Source organism: Cervus elaphus, chromosome 21 (assembly GCF_910594005.1).
Source record: "Cervus elaphus chromosome 21, mCerEla1.1, whole genome shotgun sequence".
Classification (NCBI taxonomy): Eukaryota; Metazoa; Chordata; class Mammalia; order Artiodactyla; family Cervidae; genus Cervus; species Cervus elaphus.
This window is the reverse complement of record NC_057835.1, coordinates 14904220-14925851: the sequence shown is the minus strand read 5'-3', so window position 1 is coordinate 14925851 and position 21632 is coordinate 14904220. Positions and strand designations below refer to the sequence as shown.

At 45.9% G+C, this 21632-nt stretch overlaps 1 protein-coding gene across 3 annotated transcripts in view; it reads right to left on the bottom strand.

Moving 5' to 3' along the window:
- The window catches only part of ASAP1 (ArfGAP with SH3 domain, ankyrin repeat and PH domain 1), a 328169-nt gene that overhangs the window by 72261 nt on the left and 234276 nt on the right, over positions 1 to 21632 (bottom strand). For all 3 annotated transcript variants that reach the window (XM_043879145.1, XM_043879144.1, XM_043879146.1), the window contains 4 exons: positions 11465 to 11539; positions 10929 to 10978; positions 3980 to 4109; positions 2503 to 2588 (listed from right to left, as the gene is read on the bottom strand). In XM_043879145.1, the coding sequence (XP_043735080.1) occupies positions 2503 to 2588; positions 3980 to 4109; positions 10929 to 10978; positions 11465 to 11539 (341 nt within the window). The remainder of the gene's footprint in view (positions 1 to 2502; positions 2589 to 3979; positions 4110 to 10928; positions 10979 to 11464; positions 11540 to 21632) is intronic.

The following is a 21632-nucleotide window of genomic DNA, read 5'->3' as shown; positions in this document are numbered from 1 at the left end:
TGATGAAAGATTATCAGAGCAAATTCATTTTGGAGCAACACCTGACTTTGTGTTAAAAAAAATCATTTTGAGCACTGGAATCAGGTTCTCAGAATATGAAATTCCTCTTTTTAGATCTAAGTAAAATGCTTTACAGGTCCACCCTACATCTGCTAAGGGTTTGGGGAGACTGACTGAGTTAGGAAGGAGAGAGAAGACTCCTCGAAAGAAAGCTCCACTGGCCTCTCGCTGTAATGGCATCTGTGGGGCTCAGCGCGGAGCGGCCAGGGTCGGATTACAACACAGCCCAGCTCTCCTGCCGGATGTCTCTGAATCGCTCTCCCCGCCGGGAGGTGTTTAGTGAGTGGGGTTTCCTTCTGCTGCTCTTTCTCTGCCCTGGGGTAGATGCTTCTACCAGGCAGGGTCCAGTGTCCAAATGCCAGCCTTCCTCCAAGTCCAATTCCAAGTGCCCCCACCGCCTGCAAGGAGCCGTCAGTCACCTCTGTGGCAGAAGTCTGTCCGCCTCTTGATTCTCTGTGTTATCAGTCACTTTCCAGCCGCGTGATGATTCTTCATGTGACTTACTTCCTGCATCACACAATGAACTCCCAAGGGCGGAAGCCTTGGTACGTCGCTGCATCCTAGAACCTAGCAAAGTCCCTGGCTTCTGCTAGGAGACTGATAAATATTTGTGGAAGGAGAAAAAACCAAGAATCAAGGGAAGATGCTCTGCTTTTCACCTTTACCAACAAAGGCTAATATATCTGTAGTTTACATACGTCTTGTTTTTGGAAAACTCATGTTTGTGTAAGTTAAATCCTCCTATATGACTTAAGAGATTTTTGAGATCAAAAGAGATTTCTAAAATCAGGTGAAATCAGACTTGCTGCTCAACTGCTGTAATTGAGAGACAGCACCAAATCCTAAACACTGGACCACCAGGGAGCATCAAATGTTGTGACTGAGAAGACGGAGAGATTCACTGATTTCTGCACAAGTGTAAAAGGAAGATCTGTGTTGAGGAAAACTAAAACTGATGAAAGACGAAAGACTCCCCCTAAACTAAAATCAGGGACCACCACTACACATTTCAAAGTTTCATAAGCACCCTGCTGTGATAAGAAGGCAAAGGTTAGTCTGGGTCTTCAGTATGAGGCTTCTGCAGGTCAAATTATCTTATAAACATGGAACTGTTTCCATTTCACTGTATTATTCTTGTATCTGAAACCTTCATAGAAAGTAGAATTTACTTTGAAAAGAGGAAAAGAGTAAAATCGAATTTATGTAAATAACAAGTTGTTAAAAGTTTGATCTTCCCGAACAGAAACAATCCTGTATAATAAAAATGATTCTTAATTCCACTTAGAATCACCTGAGCAGCAAACAGGCACAGTGCAGCAGGTATATGCATTTTCTCACTTAATTCTCGCATCTTCCCCAAATCCGAGGTGAGTCTACTACAAACCTTAACCCCACCTGACCCCACCTGACAGGTGAGGGTACTGCAGTTCAGAGAAGCACCTGACAAGGATCACATGGTTACCAGAGCCTGGATCTGAAGTCCCCTATCTGCTCCACTCAAGCCTGGTGCTTTTCCCCTCACATTAATGCTGGCTCCCTTGAATGTTTCCGTTGAACAAAGGTTTTCCTAGGTATGATATTATAAAAAAGAATACAAGAGATGACCAAAGGAAATTACAAAATTTAACCTCTTGGAGAGTAAGCATCTCATCTAGTATAATACTAATGACTTGTACAGTAGTCTACTTATGACTATGAGAGCTGCCTGGACCATTTTGGAATGTCCATGCACTATTTCTCTCTAAATTCCACAGATGTAGTACAGACTTTAACAGTAATCGGTACATTTTCAGACAGAAATTCTACCATAAAACCCAAGAAAGCTAACCCAGAAAGTAAAGGAGAAGTGATGTAAATGTGGTGCCCCAAGCATGATACAAGGGTGGCCTGCACCGCAAGTCACAGCGGGGCCCGAGCAGAACGACTGTGTCTCCCCAAAACACGGCAGCAGCCACACAGGCACTCAATATGAACTTTGAGTCCTGCCAGCGTCCAAAGTACTCAGTTCCACTTAATTTGGATGATGGAAAAATGAAACAAAAACAGTCCCACGTAGGAATTACGTTGCACAAATGACCCAGTAACATGTAAGATGCTAAGTTAAGTGGGGGAGGGAAGTTACTAGAAAGGCCTCTGTAGTGACAAAGTGACACAGCCACCGTGCCTTTGTCATGACAGCCCCACGGACTGCCAAGGCCAATGCAAGCATCCGTAAGACGGCATTTAGAGAAGCCGAACAACTGCCCTTAATTAGAGAGACTGATTTACAGAAAACACAGAAGGTGGAAGACAAAACCATTTCTCAGCATTTGGCCACAGAAGGTCACTACAACAACCATGCACAGGGACCAAATGAAGGCCGGAAAAGAAAGAAGGAAGGAAGCCGAGCACGCGATGGAGCCCCCCATGGGCTGATGATCACGGCTGCAACAGTCCACTTACTTGCACTGTGCGTGGTAATACTTTATCAGGTTCTGCAGCAGGTCCACACCCTTTTTGGTCTTGATTTCATTAACTTTAATGAGATACTGTGGAAATAAAACAGAATTGGATGTTGATCATCACAGGGAAGGCTCTCTGGCGCGGGTTTGGGTGCCAGATCACCGATCGTGAGTCTGCAGGAGGCGGGGTTGCAGCCAGACAGTGTGAGCTGACTTAGGGAACGCTGATCTGACAGTCACAAGCGTACAACACAAACTGATTAGCGTGTTAGCATTTTATAAATGCTTAAGGTTAGTTTACTAGACAAGCGGAAACCAAACACAGCAAAACATTCTGGAATAATGGATTACCCCCCCACCCCAGTGCCGTGGGTCTCAAAGTCATTGTTCCCGTGGACAAAACCTGAAAGACGGATCGAAAGACAAATGGCGTTCTCTTTAAGGAAAATGCTGTAAGATACTCAAACGTTCAGACCAAAGAGGTAAATTGGAAAGTACTTCAGGTACTAAAAAGGGAAAGAAAAAAAAATAAATAAATAAAATAATGCACTTGCTTGCTTAGTCGCTTCAGTTGTGTCCGACTCTCTGCGACCCCATGGACCATGGCCCGATAGACTCCTCTGTCCCTGGGATTCTCCAGGCAAGAACACAGGAGTGGGTTGCCATTTATGTGCTAAACATTACTGGCTCTGATTTTCACGACTGGCCAAGATTTTCAGTTGATTTTGTTTGCTTCTTGTTCACTTGTTTATGGTGTGAAAATGCTCATGAACAGATAAGCTCCCAGAAGGAGCTGAAGGCTGATGAGGGGAGGGCAGGACAGAAATTAAAAAAAAAAAAAAAAAATGAAGGAAGAAAAACTCGAAACTGAGAAAATTCTATCTACTTTAATATTTTCTGAAAACTGCCAAAAAAAAAAAAAATTCCATTACTCAGTATCAGAGTGAGTAGGTCAAGGAATGCCAGTATTCAACGGGAACCCAGTTTGAGAACCACTGCTCGAAGTCTAAGGTAACATGCTTTTCATTGCATTTTCCCCCACCCCCCCATGAATTCAGACTTTCTTAGTGACTACTTCATTTCAGTTTTCATTCAAACTGGACACAGGGTTAAAAACAAAACAAACAAAACGCCATGCTGCACAACCTGTACTAGTAAAATTTAATATTCACTACTGTTACCTTTCACTCCTCAATTTTTTTTTTCCACACTCACTCACAAGCAATATTAAAGTTCTCACCAAAGAATCCCGTTTTGGCTTAAAGAGCCCCTTAGGGCCCGGGCTCAAAATATGAGACAACAGGGAGACGGCAGATCCCAAAAGGCTTGGAGAAAAGTGGAGATTAGAGTCCTTGAGAAACAGTCCCCTCCTCTAATCATCAAACCAGAGCCCGCGTTTAAGCATAAAGACGGCTGACCAGCAGGAAAGGCGGGGGACCCGCGTCCGAGGCGCGGGGCTGACTTCAGGCCGCCCTCACCTCGCACATCTGGAGCTGGAAAAGGCGCCGCTCCTTCTCCATCTCCTCCGCGATCTCCGCGCCAGTGATCTCCGTGCGGATCATCCCGTGCTGCTTGGCGTGCTCCCTCTTCTCCTTCTCAATTTTGGTACTGTAACCAAAGCAGACGCCATTGTTTAAGAACAAAAAACCCACGCTCCTGCCCTTCCTTTAAGCACAGCCATTTGACTCTTTCTTCATTACTAGACTCTTAAATGGACAGCATCGATCGAAAGTTGAACATCTTGAGTTCAGAGAGAGTCAACACATTGCATGCATTTTCCCCAAGGACACTGCCTATGTTTTCACTGTGATCTCACCCTCGACAGGATTCACATAAGTTCTCTTCCATGCTGGTTGGCATCAAGTCACTGACAGCTGACTTTTTCTGCAGTAAAGCACTTTACACGATGCAAAAGAAATCAGGAGGTTGGAGGCCTCAGGCATGCCTTGATTATTAATAGATTATAAGACTTGAGAGTTATTTCAAGAGTATATAATGGGTCTTTGGAGGCATGCACAAAAGTTAGCCAAAGGTAATATTCAATATTTCTCTAAACATAGGTTGTTTCTCACTCCCTAATGATGTTTTAATCATTTAACCACCTGGCAATGGATTGTACACAGTCAAGATTTAGGAGAAATCCAAATCTCTTATTTGGAATGCTGTGAAAATGTTCTTCAGTTGGGAGGGGACCAGGAGGGAGCCAAGGAAATAAGCGTGGGGAAACCACATTAAACCGAGAGCACCTGAGGGGGATGCTTGGCTACGCAAGGTAATATTCTGGTATCGATACCAATGGCCACAGCTCTTTTTCTAAAAACCCATTTAATCTGAAAGCAGACTTCTAATTTCTTTCTTTCTAACTCAGACTTTCTTAATGACTGCTTCATTTCAGGTTTCATTCAACTGGTGGTGGTTTAGTCGCTAAGTTGTTTCTGACGCTTGCGACCCAATGGACTGTAGCCTGCCAGGCTCCTCTGTGCCTGGGATTCTCCAGGCAAAAATACTGGAGTGGGTTGCCATTTCTTTCTCTAGGGGATCTTCCCGATCCAGGAATCAAACCCGGGCCTCCTACATTGCAAGATTCATTCAACTAGACACACGGTTTTTAAAAAACAAAATGCTATATACCTCAACCAGTAAAACTTAACCTTCACCAGCGTTATCTCTCAACAAAAATTCTTTTCCCCCACATTCACTCACCAGCAATATTAAAGTTCTCACCAAAGAGAGCCTATCATTTAGAGTTGTGAAAGCAAAGACTGACCTAGCCTTTGAGTTTTCTTTTAAATTGCCGTGGTGGGAAATCAAACCCCAAGAAAGCCAATATCTTTGCCAAAATACAAACACAGTAGGAAAATCGAGCCATCAACTCAATGAAAAACTTACAAACTGGGCTAAGATTCGCTGTAATACCCTAGTGCCTGCCATGTCTAAGCAACTCTTCCATCATGAACCTCACAGGTTAAATGGGTGTGAAGGCAGGGATTTTACCAGGAGGAGAATAAGCCTCAGCTCTCTCTTCACTGGTGTGGGTGGGAAGAGAAGCAGGAAGCTACAGATTCTGGAGAGGGCACATGAGCAGGGAAAAACCTAATAGTAATGACAGACTGCAAGGCGATCAAACCAGTCAAGCCTAAAGGAAAATATAACCCTGAATGTACATTGGAAGGACTGATGCTGAAGCTGAAGTTCCAATACTTTGGCCACCTGATGTGAAGACCCAACTCACTGGAAGAGACCCTAGTGCTGGCAAATAAGGAAGGCAAAAAGAGAAGGGGGTGGCAGAGGATACGAAGGTTGGATGGCATCACCAACTTAGTGGATATGAGTTTGAGCAAACTCCAGGAGATGGTGAAGGACAGGGAAGCCTAGCGTGCTGCAGTCCATGGGGTCACAGAGAGTAGGACCTAACTGAGCGATGACAGACTTTGGGTTAACATGGTGATGACCATGTGCACTTATTTATTCTTCCTTCACCAAGCTCACTAAAATGATAGGAAAGTCATTAAAAAAGTATAATTTCAAAAAAAAAAAAAAAAGTATAATTTCCCAAAGACAGGAATTGGAGACCAAAAAGAAAAAAAAAAAAAAAAAAAAGAGAATTCAGCAAAGATTTGGATGAGCAGGTCTGAAGAGAGAAAAGTCTACACCCCAAATGACAGGGTCCCCTGCCTTCTGCAGCTTCCAGAACAATATACACTCACTAGATGGGGGCACGAGGGGCTGGGTGATCCCAGAAGACAGACCTCTGGATACTGACATGTAGAATAATCCCGATTAAAAAACTGGCTTGACATCCCCCAAACTTAATACCTAAAGAGGCAGCTCTAGCTCTCTCGAGAAGCCCTGATATGTACATGACCTTTCAGTGAACACCTGGGTGCCTTGCTCTGAGATATGAATGGGCAGTCAGGGACAATAAGGATAATTGAGCAAAGGTCCCAAAATGAAAGGGAGAGGTCAAAAAAGACAAACAGCAGGGCTGGGGTGGCATAGGGAACCAGGAGCAGTAAGAAAGCAGAAAAAAATTTATAAAAGGTAACCAAATCCTCAGAGAGCTAAAACAGTGCCTCTACAAAACAAGAAACTATAAAAAAAAAAAAAAGCTCCCCACAATCCCAACTAATTGAGAAAAAGAGCTTTTAGAAATTTAAAACATGATAGCCAAAATAATACACACACACACGAACAAATGGAAACAGTGGGAAAAAAGGTGAAGAAATAACCTAAGACATAAATAGGACAGAAAAGAGAAGAAAAGTATAAGGATAACCTAGAAAGTCCAACATTGTATGATAAGGTGTGTTGGTTAAAAAAAAAAAAAAAAAAAAACCTGAGGAATCACATGAAAAGTTTCCAGACTTTTCGTGAAGGACTAAAAAACGACAAACCGAAGGTCAGTGCACACACCATGGCTTAAGAAGCAGCTCTGTAAGACCACTCACAAAGGGAAGACTTAAACATGGTCTAACTGAAAATAAACCAACCACGGCCCCCCTAAAACCTCCATGTATCACACACATAAAGAAATGGGGATCAGAGACAGCTGATTTGTTTTTTCACGAGCAACAGTGGAAATTGCAAAACAATGGAGTAATGCTTTCAACATTTTATAAGAAAATGATTACAAAATTGAAATTTTATATTCAGCCATCTCTCAATTTTGTGTGATGGCAAAAGGAAGGGATTGCTGGACATGCCAAAACCTGAAAATTTTACCTCCTTTAGAGCTGCTCTCTGGGAAGGGCTGGAGGTGGTGTGAAAGTGAAAGTTGCTCAGTTGTGTCCGACTCTTTGTGATCCCCTGGACTATACAGTCCATGGAAATCTCCAGGCCAGAATAGTGGAATGGGTAGCCTTTCCCTTCTCCAGGGGATCCTCCCAACCAAGGGATCGAAGCCCAGTCTCCTGCATTGTAGCTGGATTCTTCACCAGCTAAGTCACAAGGGAAACCCAAGTATACTGGAGCAGGTAGCCTATCCCTTCTCCACCGGATCTTCCCGACCCAGGAATCAAACCAGGGTCTCAGGCATGGCAGGCAGATTCTTTACCAACTGAGCTGAGCTATCGGAACGGTCAGGGAAGAGGTGGTGTGCTCAAATACTGGGCCTACCACGGCAAGGAAATAGGTCTACCACTAGGGGGAGCCCCAGGGTGAGAGCCGCTCTGCTGACATCTCTCTCTAGGCTCTCAGTCGTGTCCGACTCTTGTGACCCCATGGACTGTAGCCCACCAGGCTCCTCTGCCCATGGGATTCTCCAGGCAAGAATACTGGAGTGGGTTGCCATTTCTTTCTCCAGGGGATATTCCTGATCTAGGAATTAAACCTGTGTCTCTGGCATTGCAGGCAAATTCTTTACCAACTGAGCTATGAAGGAAGCCCCTCTGCTGACATAGGGGGCCTTGGAAGGATGTCTCCAGGAGGGCAAAGGAACTGACAGAGAATTTAATGATAATAGATATATAATCACCATAATAATATACATCATGCATCTGCTCAGCAGCAACATTAATAGGTATTGGACATCTGCTGGGATAATAAAAATTCACAATAGATTCATGTACAACTGAGTACATGAATAAATGAGGCAATTGATTCATTAAGAAAAAGCAAAAAAAAAAGTGGGAATTCAATCATAGCACACCTTCAGACTGACAATACATATTTATTTAATATTTGACCCCTTTGTAAGACATATCAATAAATGGCCAGTAAGCAAACAAAGAAGTGATTCACTGGTGATCACAGAGATGAAAAATAAATACCCAATTAAGATGGACAATCTCAAATGCTACTGAAGATGTGGAACAATGAGAACTTCCATACAATGATTGTGTAGTAAAAACGGGGCGAACACTTTGGAAACCTATTTGAGAGTTTTAAAAATGAAATTAAACATATATTTACCCAGTAACTCAACAATTCCCCCACTAGATATTTATCTAAGACAAAGGAATCCATATTTGGACAAACCCATCCACAAAAAGACTAATGCATGAACGTTCAGGGCTTCCCAGATGGCACTAGAGGTAAAGAACCAGGCTGCTGATGCAGGAGATGTGGGTTCGATCCCTGGGTCAGGAAGATCCACTGGAGGAGGAAATGACAACTCACTCCAGTATTCTTGCCTGGAGAATCCCATGGACAGCCTGAGCACATATACATGCTCAACAATGCATATTTATACTCGCAAAAATGTAATCACTGACAACTGGCTTAAAACACAAATCACTGTATTTATCTTATTGGACAATTGGGGAGGGGGTGGGGTGGAAAAGTGATGGGGGATGGTTATACAAGGGTGATAAATCCTCACCCATCACGGCAATACAGTACAGACGAACCAAGAAGGGACAGCAAGAGAAACCTGAGGGATGTGGGGAGACCTCAGGAGACCCACCCTCCTTGTAAGGACTCAGCTCTAACTCCTTCCTGCTGTGTGCAGGTGCCCCTGGGCCTGGCAGTCCTGTGGGCACTCACTACCCACTCGCACAGGGCAAGACACGAGGGCCTGAGCCCATGGCCCCCGGCCTTCACTTACCCTGGCTGGCCATTTTAGGAACCCTTCTGTTCTCAGCACCATTTGTCACCGTCACAGCACATTAGAAGCATTCCTTAGGCAGCAAATCCTCGATGATGTGCATATTACATAAGCAATTACAGAAGTGGTTTCGGGGAAAACATTTTAATCCTGAATTTGTTTTTCTTTGGCTTGTGTTTTCACTTTACTGTTATTGCTGCCTACGGAAATGCTTTTATTCTCTCATGTTTACAGTTATCCAAGTTTATAGCCAAGACGCTTATTAAATGCTTTTAAATACATTTCTCCTCTCACCCCACCCCACCCCACCGCCTGGTGTTATAGATGTCTCAGAGTACTAATAAGAATCACTACGGATGGTGACTGCAGCCTTGAAATTAAAAGATGATTGCTCCTTGGAAGAAAAGCTATGACTGACCTAGAAGTGTATTAAAAAGCAGAGACAACATTGCCAAGAAAAGTCCATCACGTATGAGCTATGGTGTTTCTAGTAGTCATGTCTGGATGTGAGTTGGACCATAAAGAAAGCCGAGCTTTCCATATGAAAGCTTTCCATTTAAGTTCTACCATAAAGAAGAACTGATGCTTTCGAACTGTGGTGCTGTAGAAGATTCTTGAGAGTTCCTTGGACAGCAAGGAGATCAAACCAGTCAATCCTAAAGGAAATCAACCCTGAATATTCATTGAAGGACTGATGCTGAAGCTTCAATACTTTGGCCACCTGATGTAAAGAGCCAACTCATTAGAAAAGACCCTGATGTAAGACCCTGATGTCGGGAAAGACTGAAGGCAGAAGAAGGGGCAACAGAGGATGAGAGGGTTGAATGGCATCATTGACTCAAAGGACATGAATTTGATAAACTCAGGGAGATAGTGAAGGACAGGGAAGCCTGAAGTGCTGCTATTCATGGGGTCACAAAGAGTCGGACATGACTGAGCGACTAAATAACAAATAATAAGAAAGGGATGTGGAAGAAGAACCCGAATAGTATGAGGATGAGCCAGGTCCACGCTGAGGTCTCACGTGCAGTGTCTCCCTGATCCTACATTATCACCCCAGCATGCAGGCCTCTGGCTGCAGCCATGCCATGCTGCTCTGGGGTCACAGAGACCAGAGGGGAGGCCACACTTACTAGCCTTAGGACCTTCCGAAGCCCCTTAGCCTTGCTAAGCTTCAGCTTCCTAATCCACAGACAGGCAGTCCAAGCTGCACACCGAGAGGGGTGCTGTGAGGAGGTCATGCATGTAAAGCATTGTGCTCAGGCCCTGGTGGGCAGAGGGACATTACCGTTCTTATGTTGCCAAGTCATGTCTGACTCTTTGCAACCCGGTAGACCGTAGCCTGCCAGGCTCCTCTGTCCATGGGATTCTCCAGGCAAGAATACTGGAGTGGGTTGCCATTTCCTTCTCCAGGGGACCTTCCCCACCCAGGAATCAAACCTGCATCTCCTGCATTGGCAGGTGGATTCTTTACAATGGAGCCACAACTCAAACAGTAGCTATTTGTTTATTTCTGAGTTGCCATGTTATCTAGAAATGGGTCAATGGTCTATAGTTATGCACTAACTATAACGAAAGAAAAACTACAATAGCCACAGACCTATAACTTGACCATTAGTACCAGCCACGGACACCAAAATAATCGATAATGAAAGTACATCTCACTCCAGACAACCAGCATGGGAGGTTGTCAGCATACTGACAGGTCATAATCAGGTCAGCATACTCAGCCTCATGGTCCTTACAAGGATGGACTCGGCAGTGTTTTTCTCCTGAAGGAACTAGTTCAAGACTCTGTCTTTATTTTAGTTATTCTTTTTCTTAGAACACTTAAAACAGTAACAAAAAACAAACAAAAGAAACCAATAAAAAAACACACTTACAACTTCGTCTCATAATCTTTCCAAGCTTTGTCAAATGGCTTCTTGAGATCCTTAGAAGAGAAAAAATAAAATTGAGATTAAACGTGCTTTTGCTTAAAGGTGAATCATTTTCAAATCACATCTTAGCAGAAACAATTTCCATTACAGAACACTGAATCTTTACACAGGACACTTTCAGGCACACCACGTGACTTATTACACCCGAGAAAGCTGAGAAAGTTGTGGCGCGAGTGTTCCCGGTCAAAACCATGAGGCAGTACCTGGTGCTTCTGAGAGGTGGGTCCACTAGGGTGGACCCCAGACTCAGCACAGACCACCCCCCTCACCCCAATCTTCCTGACAGCATCTCATCCTGTTTCTCGGTCAATAACACTATGTGAGTTGGTGTGTTTCTTCTAATGATCACCTTCCAAGAACACTTTCTATGCTGAAAATGTTCAGAGTGCCTTTCAGATGCGAGTACCACTAGGATCTTTGAAGACAAAACAAATTGATCCTTTGAAGCTGAAGTGAAAATCGAATTTTGGAACACTCACGCCTTTGACTCCCTTTAGGTCTCCTTTCAACAAGGAATCCAAGGTGAAGATCACATTGTGGCTCAGGCCCTGGAGCTGAAAAGCAAATAAAGACGGGAGACGGTTAAAAAGGGGAGCGCACAGGGAACCGCAAAACCAGCTGAGGCTCGGAGAGCACCGTCGGCCCCAGTCAAGTACAGACGCGACGAAATGAGGGCAGAGACCTTGATCGCCCTGCTCGCAACTGTATCCTCAGGGCCCAAGTTCTGTTAAAAAAGAAAGCTGTCCAGGGGTTCCCTGGTGGCCCGGTGGGAAGACTTCGTCTTGCAATACAGGAGACACCGGTTTGATGCCTGGTCTGGGAAGAGTCCCACACGTGCAGAGCAGCTACGCCTGCTCGCTGCAACTACTGAGCTCTCGCTCTAGAACGCACGAGCCACACCAGTGAGCCCACGGGCTGCAAGAGCTTAAGCCTCTGCGCCGGAACCAGAGAAGCCACTGCAATGAGAAGCCCGCACAGCACGGTGAAGAGCAGCCCCCGCTCACTGCAACTAGAGAAAGCCCACGTGCAGCAGCAAGGACCCACCGCAGCCAAAAAATAAAAAACGGACCTGTGCGTTTCACGGTAGGTAAATTTAATCCCAATTTTAGAGAAATAATGTAGTCTCCTAGCCATCTGATTTACTGAAGTGAAGCGAAAGTCGCTCAGTCGTGTCCAGCTCTTTGCGACCCCATGGACTATACAGTTCGTGGGATTTTCCAGGCCAGAATACTGGAGTGGGGAGCCTTTCCCTTCTCCAGGGGATCTTCCCGAGCCAGGGATTGAACACAGGTCTCCCGCATTGCAGCCGGATTCTTTACCAGCTGAGCCACAAGGGAAGCCCTAATTTTTCCACTTTTTAATAATCCACCTGCTGATGCAGGGGACACAGGTTGGATCCTTGGCCCTGAAAGATTCCCACATATGCCACAGAGAGACTAAGCCCACACACCACAGCTACCGAGCCTGTGCTCGAGAGCCCGCCAGCCACCACTGCTGAGCCCACGGCTGCAGCGACTTAATTAAACCCCTGCACTTGGAGCCCTGGGCTCCAGAACTAGAGCAGGCACCGCAATAAGCCCGCACCCCTCAACTGGAGAGTAGCCCCTCCTCGCCGTAACTAGAGAAAGCCTGCGTGCTGCAATGAAGACCCAGCACAACCAAAATTTAAAAAAAAAAAAGAAAGCTACTTAGCAAGTGCAACCTACAGCTGGAGGGCTTTTTTTCCCCCCACTGTTCCAAGGCAGTGGCCTGGGTCTCCCTGATTTCAGGATGGAGCAGAGAGAAGTCCACAGAGGAGAGAGGGGGAGGACTGTAAAAAGCTGGGGAGCAGGGGGACGGGGTGGGAAACCAAGGGGAGGACGGTCTAGTCGGCACACAGTCAGGAGAGCCAGGACTAGGGAGACTTTACGATACAGTCTGTCCTCAAGGAGACCTAGGCATCTCGGGGAAGTCAGTTTCAGCAGTGTGGAACCAAGATGCCAGGGACCCATAGCACTGGTTATGGATGCAGAGGCTCTGGGTTCCCTCATTCGAGAGGTCATTTTGTTCACGTGTTAAGTGTATTCACTTGTCAGGTCACCCCCCCACCCTCTCATCAATCATTGACCAAGTACCTACTCCATGACACCTGCGATGCTGGGGCTGAGATAGGGGTGTCGTGATGTCTAAAACACCGCCTGCCTCCGGAGAGCTGGCACCCTGGGGGCAGATGCAGTCAGCATGCAGCCAACTCTACCGCAGGATGATGCCACATGTTTATCAGCGACAGAGGGAGAAAGCGGTATGTGAAGGAGCAAGGCTGACGCGTACAGGCTCTGCATGGGACCCTCTTAACCACATCTTTAAAGCAAGGATGTTATAACCTGTTGTGGGTGGCTGCTGTGAAGATGCAGTGAGTTCATGAACAGGTAAAGTGCTAGTGTGTTCCCTGATAGTTGGGAAAAGCTGAAGATGTGTTTACTTTGAAAATCCTATGGGATGTTAAATACAAATGAAGGCAACGTGGTGCTAAAGCTGAAACTCCAAAACTTTGGCCACCTGTGCGAAGAACTGACGTGTTGGAAAAGACCCTGATGCTGGGAAAGACTGAAGGCAGGAGGAGAAGGGGACGACAGAGGATGAGATGGTTGGATGGCATCACCGACTCAATCGACATGAATCTGAACAAGCTCTGGGCGTTGGTGATGGACAGGGAGGCCTGGCGTGCTGCAGTCCACGCGGTCGCAGAGTTGGACACAACTGAGTGAATGAACAAACTGAAGACAATGTGGGAGCAGACATGGAGAGGTGGGGTGGGGAGATCCTCTCTCCTGCCCGGAACACCTCCCTAGCCCTGGCCCGAGGTTCTCATCCGAGGTTTCCTGCAGCTCTAAGTCACTCCATGTCCTGCCCTCCCTGACCACCAGTGCGACACACGGGGACAGTTTCCTACCACTAGAGGGCTTGGACCAGAACCAACCAACTCTCTTTTTTATTTCAAAGACAAAGAGATTCCTACCAAGACCACCTCATCTTTGCCATCTCACCATCACCCAAGCAGAGGAACAGCTGGCCTGGCAGGCCAGACGCACAGCCCTCGTTCCGGGGGGTCTGGGGTGCCGGTACTCAGCGCGTGGGGTGAAAACGACCTCAGATATTGTAACGGTTTGTGGCTTTCCAATGGGTCACAGTATGTAAACTGAAACAGAGAACACTGCAGTATTCGAATTTCACAGGGGAAGTGATTAGGAAAGAAGTCTTAAGAAAAGCTCTGGGCTCTCCTGGTGGCACAGTCTGTAAGAATCTGCCTGTCAGTGCAGGGTACACGGGTTTGATCCCTGGTCCGGGAGGATTCCACATGCTGCAGAGAACTAACCCCACGTGCTATTAACCACTGAGCCCAACGCGCTGCAACTACTGAAGCCCACAAGCCCTGGAGCCTGGGCTCCGTGAGAGAAGCCACAGCAGTGAGAAGCTGGTACGCCACAACCAGAGAGGAGCCCGCCCCGGGCACCCTTCACAACTCGAGAAAAGCCCACACAGCAACGGAGACCCAGCTCAGCCAAAAATAAGTACAGTTATTTAAAAAAAATAATAAAAACGCTCCCTGGGGTGGAGGCTTGCAGGTAATAATGAGGAAAAAAAAGAAAGGGTGAAAAACACTGGCCTTGGATCTGAGATGGGGAAAAATCAAGATTAAGAGGATTCACTCTCTGTCCTAGACAGAGAGCTAGAATAATATTTTGTTCTGAGTCCTCAACAATCTCATTCCTGGGCCACAAGCCCCCTGCCTCCCACTACCCTGTGGTCTTGGGACTTGGGGTCACGTCCACCTTGTGTGGATGGTGGTAAGTGAGGTAGGGACCTCCATTAATCAAGGCAGAACCTACCTATGTTTGTGAAGATCCTTGCATCACTTTCTTCTCAACCTTTACCACTCTAGCCATTTATAAGTGTATTTGTTTCCTTATGTGTTTTGTTGTGTTCCCAATTTGAATGCAGGCTTCTCTGGTTACTCAGACAGTAAAGAATCCGCCTGCAATGCGGGAGAGCTGGGTTTGATCCCTGGATTGGGAAGCTCCCCTGGAGGAAGGCAGGGCAACCCGCTCCAGTATTCTTGCCTGGAGAACCCCCATGAACAGAGGAGCCTGGTGGGGTATAGTCCATGGGGGTCACAAAGAGTCAGACATGATTGACTGGTTAAGCACAATTTGAATGCAAGCTCTTTGAGAGTGCAGTCTGCGTCTTCACTGCTATGTTTCCAGAATTTAGAACACTGCCTGGCACAGAGCAGGTACTCACTAAATATTTTCAGAATAAAGGAAACACAAAGTCACGTGTGTACAAGGTTCTTCTCTACAGGAATGTTCAGACTGAAGGCAAGTTTAGTATGTATCGGACTTCCCTGGTGGCTCAAACGGTAAAGCGTCTGCCTACAATGCGGGAGACCCGGGTTCAATCCCTGGGTTGGGAAGATCTCCTGGAGAAGGAAATGGCAACCCCCTCCAGCATTCTTGCCTGGAAAATCCCATGGATGGAGAAGCCTGGTGGGCTACAGTCCAGGGGGTTGTAAAGAGTTGGACACGACTGAGCAGCTTCACTCAGTTCACTTAGTATTTATCAGCAGAGGACCAATTAATAAATGATGGGAAGTTCTACCCACAGCCATAAAGACAGGCAAGTTTTTTACGTCTGACTTTGGAAATACCTCCAAGATAAACTGTTTTGTGATAAAAGCAAAGTGAAAAACAGTATTCATGGTGTACAAGGATTTATACGAAAAGAGGGAAGAAATATGTCTACGCTCAAATTATTTCAGAGAGGATACAGACTACACCGCTGACGGTCCCTTCCAGGGACGGACACTGGTTGGAAGAGAAGCCTTTATTGTGCACCTTCTGCATCTAGGGGGAGGTCGGGGGAGCGATAACCTGGACTGGGCTATTGATTCAAAAAAGGTGAAAATTCTAAAACAGAAACATGAAGAGACAGTGATTATAAACCATTTTAAACCATGAGTCCCACATCAAGGCTTTCACCAAGGCCTCTTATCCTTCGGGAAATAAAAGCAGGAAAAAACAAAAAATACATAAATGTCCTTGCCACTTTGGCCTAAAGGCTGTGTTACAAAATACCAGTAAGAGTCCCAGTAAGAGTCATGAAACTCCGTGGTCTGTACTGAATTTGAGGGTTGTTTGGGAGGAAAAGTCCCTTAAAAGCCAGGTACTGACTACAACAAACACACAGCATCACATTTCGGCCCCGTCATCGTGGTGAGGCACAGGGTAAGGGTGGTGGACTGTAGTTTGCAGTGATGGAAAACCCCAAGACTTACGAATTTCTTTGTGGTTATCCGCACACATATTCTTGGGGGCTGATAAGAAACCAAGAAGGCAAAAATACCACATATTGTGAATTCAGAATCTTCCCAGTGATAAGCCTATGAAAAGGCCATAGGAAAAAAAAAAAAATTAAACTTACACAACCTTTTATTTCCTGGGAAAAAGTTGGTTCATTTACAAAAACTGGCAAAGGAGATTGTGTGAATAGTAACTGTCTATTTTTATAAAGATAGGGAGAGAAGTCAGAGAGAGAGCAGAGTAACCTTAAGAGAAGGAAACTTTTAGGACATATTTGGGCAAAACTAAACTTCCTTCCTGGGATTTCCCTGGTGGGCCAATAGTTAAGACTCCGCATTTCCACTGCAAGTGGGCGTGGGTTCAACCCCTGGCAGGGAAACTAAGATCCCGCCTGCCACATGCTGCAGCCAAAAAAATTTTTTTTAATAAATAAATAAAATATGCTCATGACAGAAATTTAAAAAGAAAAATTTCCTTCTTGGCCATCTCAACCAAGAACACCTACTCTCAGGTATTTTAAGGTGCTGCTTCTGTGACGGAGATGGATCAGATCGCTTCACAGTTGTAGGATTCAGTCATTTTCCTTTTCTTTGCTAATTTCCCAGCTCTTTCAGGAATCCTTTTCATGGCTTTGGCAAACTTTTCATTGCAAACAGATATATAACAAAAACACCCCATGGGCAATGCGGTCAGCATGACACAATAATAATATGGGTGGACAGACTTCTGGTATCACCTTCACAAGCCTCAGGTTTTTAAAAGAAGCCTTTCAAATCCGTTATATAATCATTTCCTATTTATTTTACTGAGGTCCTATTGATTCCTCCATTCCCATTTACTCCCAACCCATTTCCTTTATCAATAAAGTTGAACTAACATCAGCTCTTTATGTGATTCAAGATAACACGAGGTGGAAGGGCATGTTTTAAAAAGTACATCTTTTCCATTTTATTAAGCATATAACACACTAAAACCCCTTTCAGGAGTGATGTTTGGTTGTGGTAAATACATGTGCTTTGCAAACAAACTGCTGTTTGCTTCCTTCCTTACAAAAGGGCAACTTCCCCTGTGAGCACATATATCAAGCCCACCAAGGAATCTGGGGTAAATCAGACAGGGGGTGGCTGAGGGCTACCATTCTGCACAATGATGCAAAAGTAATTTGTTTAAGCACATAAACTATGATTAATATTGGCTTTGAGAAAAACAATCATTTTGCCTACAACTGCTTAAATGCTACCAGCCATTATACAAACTGCCCTTGCAATTCCAGCCACTGGAAGAGGCTTCATGAACGGTTTTCCTCTGGGTATACAAACATACACACCTCCATGCCCTTATTTTTCTTTACCCCTGTAGAGCTTTGCTACGAAATGAAATGATCTTGTTATCTGTTTGCGGATTATAGCCTATCTTTTCTAGAAGGTATACTTTCTAAGGGGAGGTGTTCACTAACCCATCAGATCCCAAGACAGGAGCCAAGCAGCAGTTGTAGGTCTTCAGGCTCCAGGGCAGTTGCTGGCCGGCAGGTGTGGGCCTGGCGATGGGGCGGGGCAGTGACTCAGCAGCGCGGCTCTGCAGATGGTACCCCCAGGACACCTACAACACCGACCTGCACGTGCGACTCTACCAACTGAGCACGTAATCGGCTTGCTCTGTCATCCTGCATTACTTCTGACAACCCCTCTTCACTGCCCACTGCCTTCTCTTTCTCTCCTACCCCTCTGCAGACAGAAACAGTTCCTCTGAAAGTAAGGCTAATGCGAATCTGCTGACTTGCTCAGCACATTGGAAAATCCAATTAAAGTAATGAGCCAGCTCCCAGCCGTTCTGCCGAGGTTCCCTGGTATAAATTAGGTCTTCCGGCTCGTGTGTTAACTCCTTCCCGCCCTGCAGAGTGACTCACCACTGTGAAGCTGTTTTACCCTGGTGCCCGGGCATCAGGCCGTCTTCCAGGGCATTTAAGATCCGGAGGAAAGAGTTCTTGGCAGGAGCCGCGAGGCATGAGGCCATGCATCACTTCTGGCCTGTGGCTTTGGGAGAACCGCCTGACTTGCTGACTTGGCTCCCTGATTTGAAAATGGGTGTCCTGGCGCCTTCCTCCACGAGCCCGAGCCAGTGCGAGGGGACCAGGGCCTGACGCCAACGAAATTCTTGCTTCACCGCAGACACACAGGGTGGCCTGCTTCACTGGCGGCTCCTGAGAACTGTGCAAGGTGTGTTCAAACACTCTATTAAGTGGAGGCATCAAACCACAAACCAGGCCTGGCACTAAAGGCAATGAACTGCTTACCTCACTGTCTTCTTAGAGGTATCAGAATGCTTTGACAACTACGATATACTATATACGTGAATGAACAATCATTATCAGCTATTACTAACCCATTAAGCTAAGAGAAAGATTGAGGGCAGAAGGAGAGGAGGGCGAAAGAAGAAGAGAGGGCTGGATGGCATCACTGATTCCATGGACACGAACTTGGGCAAACTCTGGGAGGGACAGGGAAGATGGTGCGCTGCAAGCCCTCGGGGTGGGAAAGAGTCGGACACAACTTGGCAACTGAACAACAAAAGCTAAACTTTAACTTTATTTGGTTGCATATGCATTAAGGGGAAACAGATTCTGCTCAGAGGTGGAGGGGTGAGAGGTAATGATGCTCTCTCATCCGCTGCTCAGGGCTTTGTAAGTGCAACCCTCACAGCCACCAGAGTGCCCTGTGCTCACACGGTCAGCCGGGGGACGTGCACTTGGCCAGGCTGTGCTTGGGCAAGGCATTCAAGGCCACTCCACACGCTGCCAAGGGGCCGAGACACGCAGACACTGCCTGCAATGCATGCAAAATGCCTGGCGCAACACAGACTCTTAATAATAAAATGTAACCCCGTTTATTTTCTTAGAATCCTTTACACATGAAAAGTTCAGCAGTAGTGGTGGGAAAAAAAAACCTAATGATAGCATTTCAGATCCTGAAATAGGTCTTCTGAGGCTGGAAGAGTGGAGGGGGAGACTCCTAAGTATCCTTCGGATGACACCACTCTCTCTTCTGCTAAGTTTCAGGATGGTTTCCCTGCCTCATCCTCCTATAAACTGCATGATAATATACCCCGTTACACCCTGCTCTAAGCTAAGCAGCCTGAAACAGTTATTAAAATGACAGATGGCATTGTGTTTAACAGATGTTATCTAAAATCACTGGGGCTTGCCCAGGTGGTGCCGTGGTAAAGACTCTGCCTGCCAATGCAGGAGACACAAGAGACCCAGGTTCGGTCCCTGCGTCGGGAAGGTCCCCTGGAGGAGGAAATGGCAACCCACTCCAGTATTCTTGCCTGGAGAATTCCATGGACAGAGGAGCCTGGTCAACTACAGTCTAAAATTATTGCTTGAAACAACTCTCTTCAGATGAGTCTTGGTCTCACCCAATTAATGAGGAAACAGGCTGAGAGAGGTTAAGCCACCTGCCCAAGGTCAAACAGTAAGTAAAGGAGTTGGTCAGCGTATTAATGACTCCAAAGGCCATTCTCTTGTGCTCTGCCATGCTGTTAGATTGAGATTTTAAGGTGATTATCAGATCACATCAACCACTGAACTGGTGAACCAGTTTAACAGTGAACTGGCTTCAAGTGCCCCCTCCCAGTGTAGATCTGGCCCCCACAGCACAACATGTCCTAGGTTTCCCCACCAGTTCCCACTGGCCTTCGAGCACTCCAGGCCTCCTCCGTTTCTTGACCCATCACGTTCTCTCCTCTGGGCACCTGCTGGGCCTTCTGTCGGGACCACTCTTCCTCTGGCTGCTGGCAAAGCGGGCTTCCAGTCTCCAGGCCACCTCCTCAGTGAGGTCCTGACCAGTCTAGCTCTGGACTAACTGCTTCTCCCTAACCTCCCATTACTCTCAACCAGGCAGAACAGGTCCTCTTCAGGAGAGTCTGCATTTTAGAGTCAGCTGTGTGTTTTTTCACTTTCTGCAGCAAAGCTTCTCGAGGACAGGGGGCTCTGACTGTTTTGTCCACCACTGTGTCACATCAAGTCCTCAGCATAGACACAGTAAAATGCTTGTTGACTGAGTGAATGGGTGAAGCAATGAGTCTGAACCCAGACTCCCTGCATTGGGAGCATGGAGTCTTAGCCACTGGGCCACCAGGGCAGTCCCTGGGCGGCTCTGCTTTAGGGAGTTGTAGGCTTCTTATGAAACGAAGCTTCTTAGGCCACCGTACTGTACAAAACGGGAAAGCATTTTCCAAGTGTATAAATAAATGAAGACTGGAGTTACAAAACAGCACTACAGTATGAGCCCAGTATTGCTTAAGTATCGTATGATACTTGAAAGGCAAAAGGAGAAGGGGACGGCAGAGGATGAGATGATTAGATAGCATCGCTGACTCAATGGACATGAATCTGAGCAAATTCCAGTAGCGAAGGACAGGGTTGCCTGGAGTGCTGCAATTCATCAGGTTGCAAAGAGGCGGACACGGCTCTAGTGAATGAACAACAACTGTATGATAAGGACTAGTCACAGGGAAACAAGACGTATGTACAGACAGAAAAAACGTCAGAAGCTAGCTAGCTGGCTAGTTCCCAACCCCTGAACAGTAGACTGTAAAGTGATTGGTGATTTTTATTTTACTCTTTTTCCCCCTGCATTTTTCAGGTTGTCAACAATGAACTGGTTATTACTTTTACATGTGTGTGTGTTAGTCACTCAGTCGTGCCCGACTCTTTGTGACCCCATGGACTACAGCCCACCAGGCTCCTCTCTCCATGAGATTTTCCAGGCAAGGATACTGGAGTGGGTCGCCATTTGCTTCTCCAAGGGATCTTCCCAACCCAGGGATCAAACCCGGGTCTCCTGCACTGCAGGCAGATTCTTTACCGACTGAGCTATTACTTCTACATAGGCTGTTATTAAGAAGAAATTTGACACGGAAACACAAGAGGGCGATATAATTAACTTATAAGCAACTTATTTCTCATTTAACTTACTTATTATTATAAGATACAAAGCAGGTGGTGTGTATAAAAGTAAAAATAAAAAAAAAATTTTTAAAAAAAGGGAAAAAAAAAAAAGTAAAAATAATTAATAAGGCCGTGGAACTGGATGAAAAATGCTGTATCTTCTCTTTAACGCTAGGGAGGGCTTCCCTGATGGGTCAGTGGTAAAGAATCTGCTTGCAATGGGTCGCAAAGATCCCCTGGAGAAGGAAATGGCAACCCACTCCAGTCCTCTTGCCTGGGAAATTCCATGGATGGAGGAGCCCAGCAGGCTAGAGTCCATGGGGTCACAAAGAGCGACTAACCGACGGCAAACACAGAACA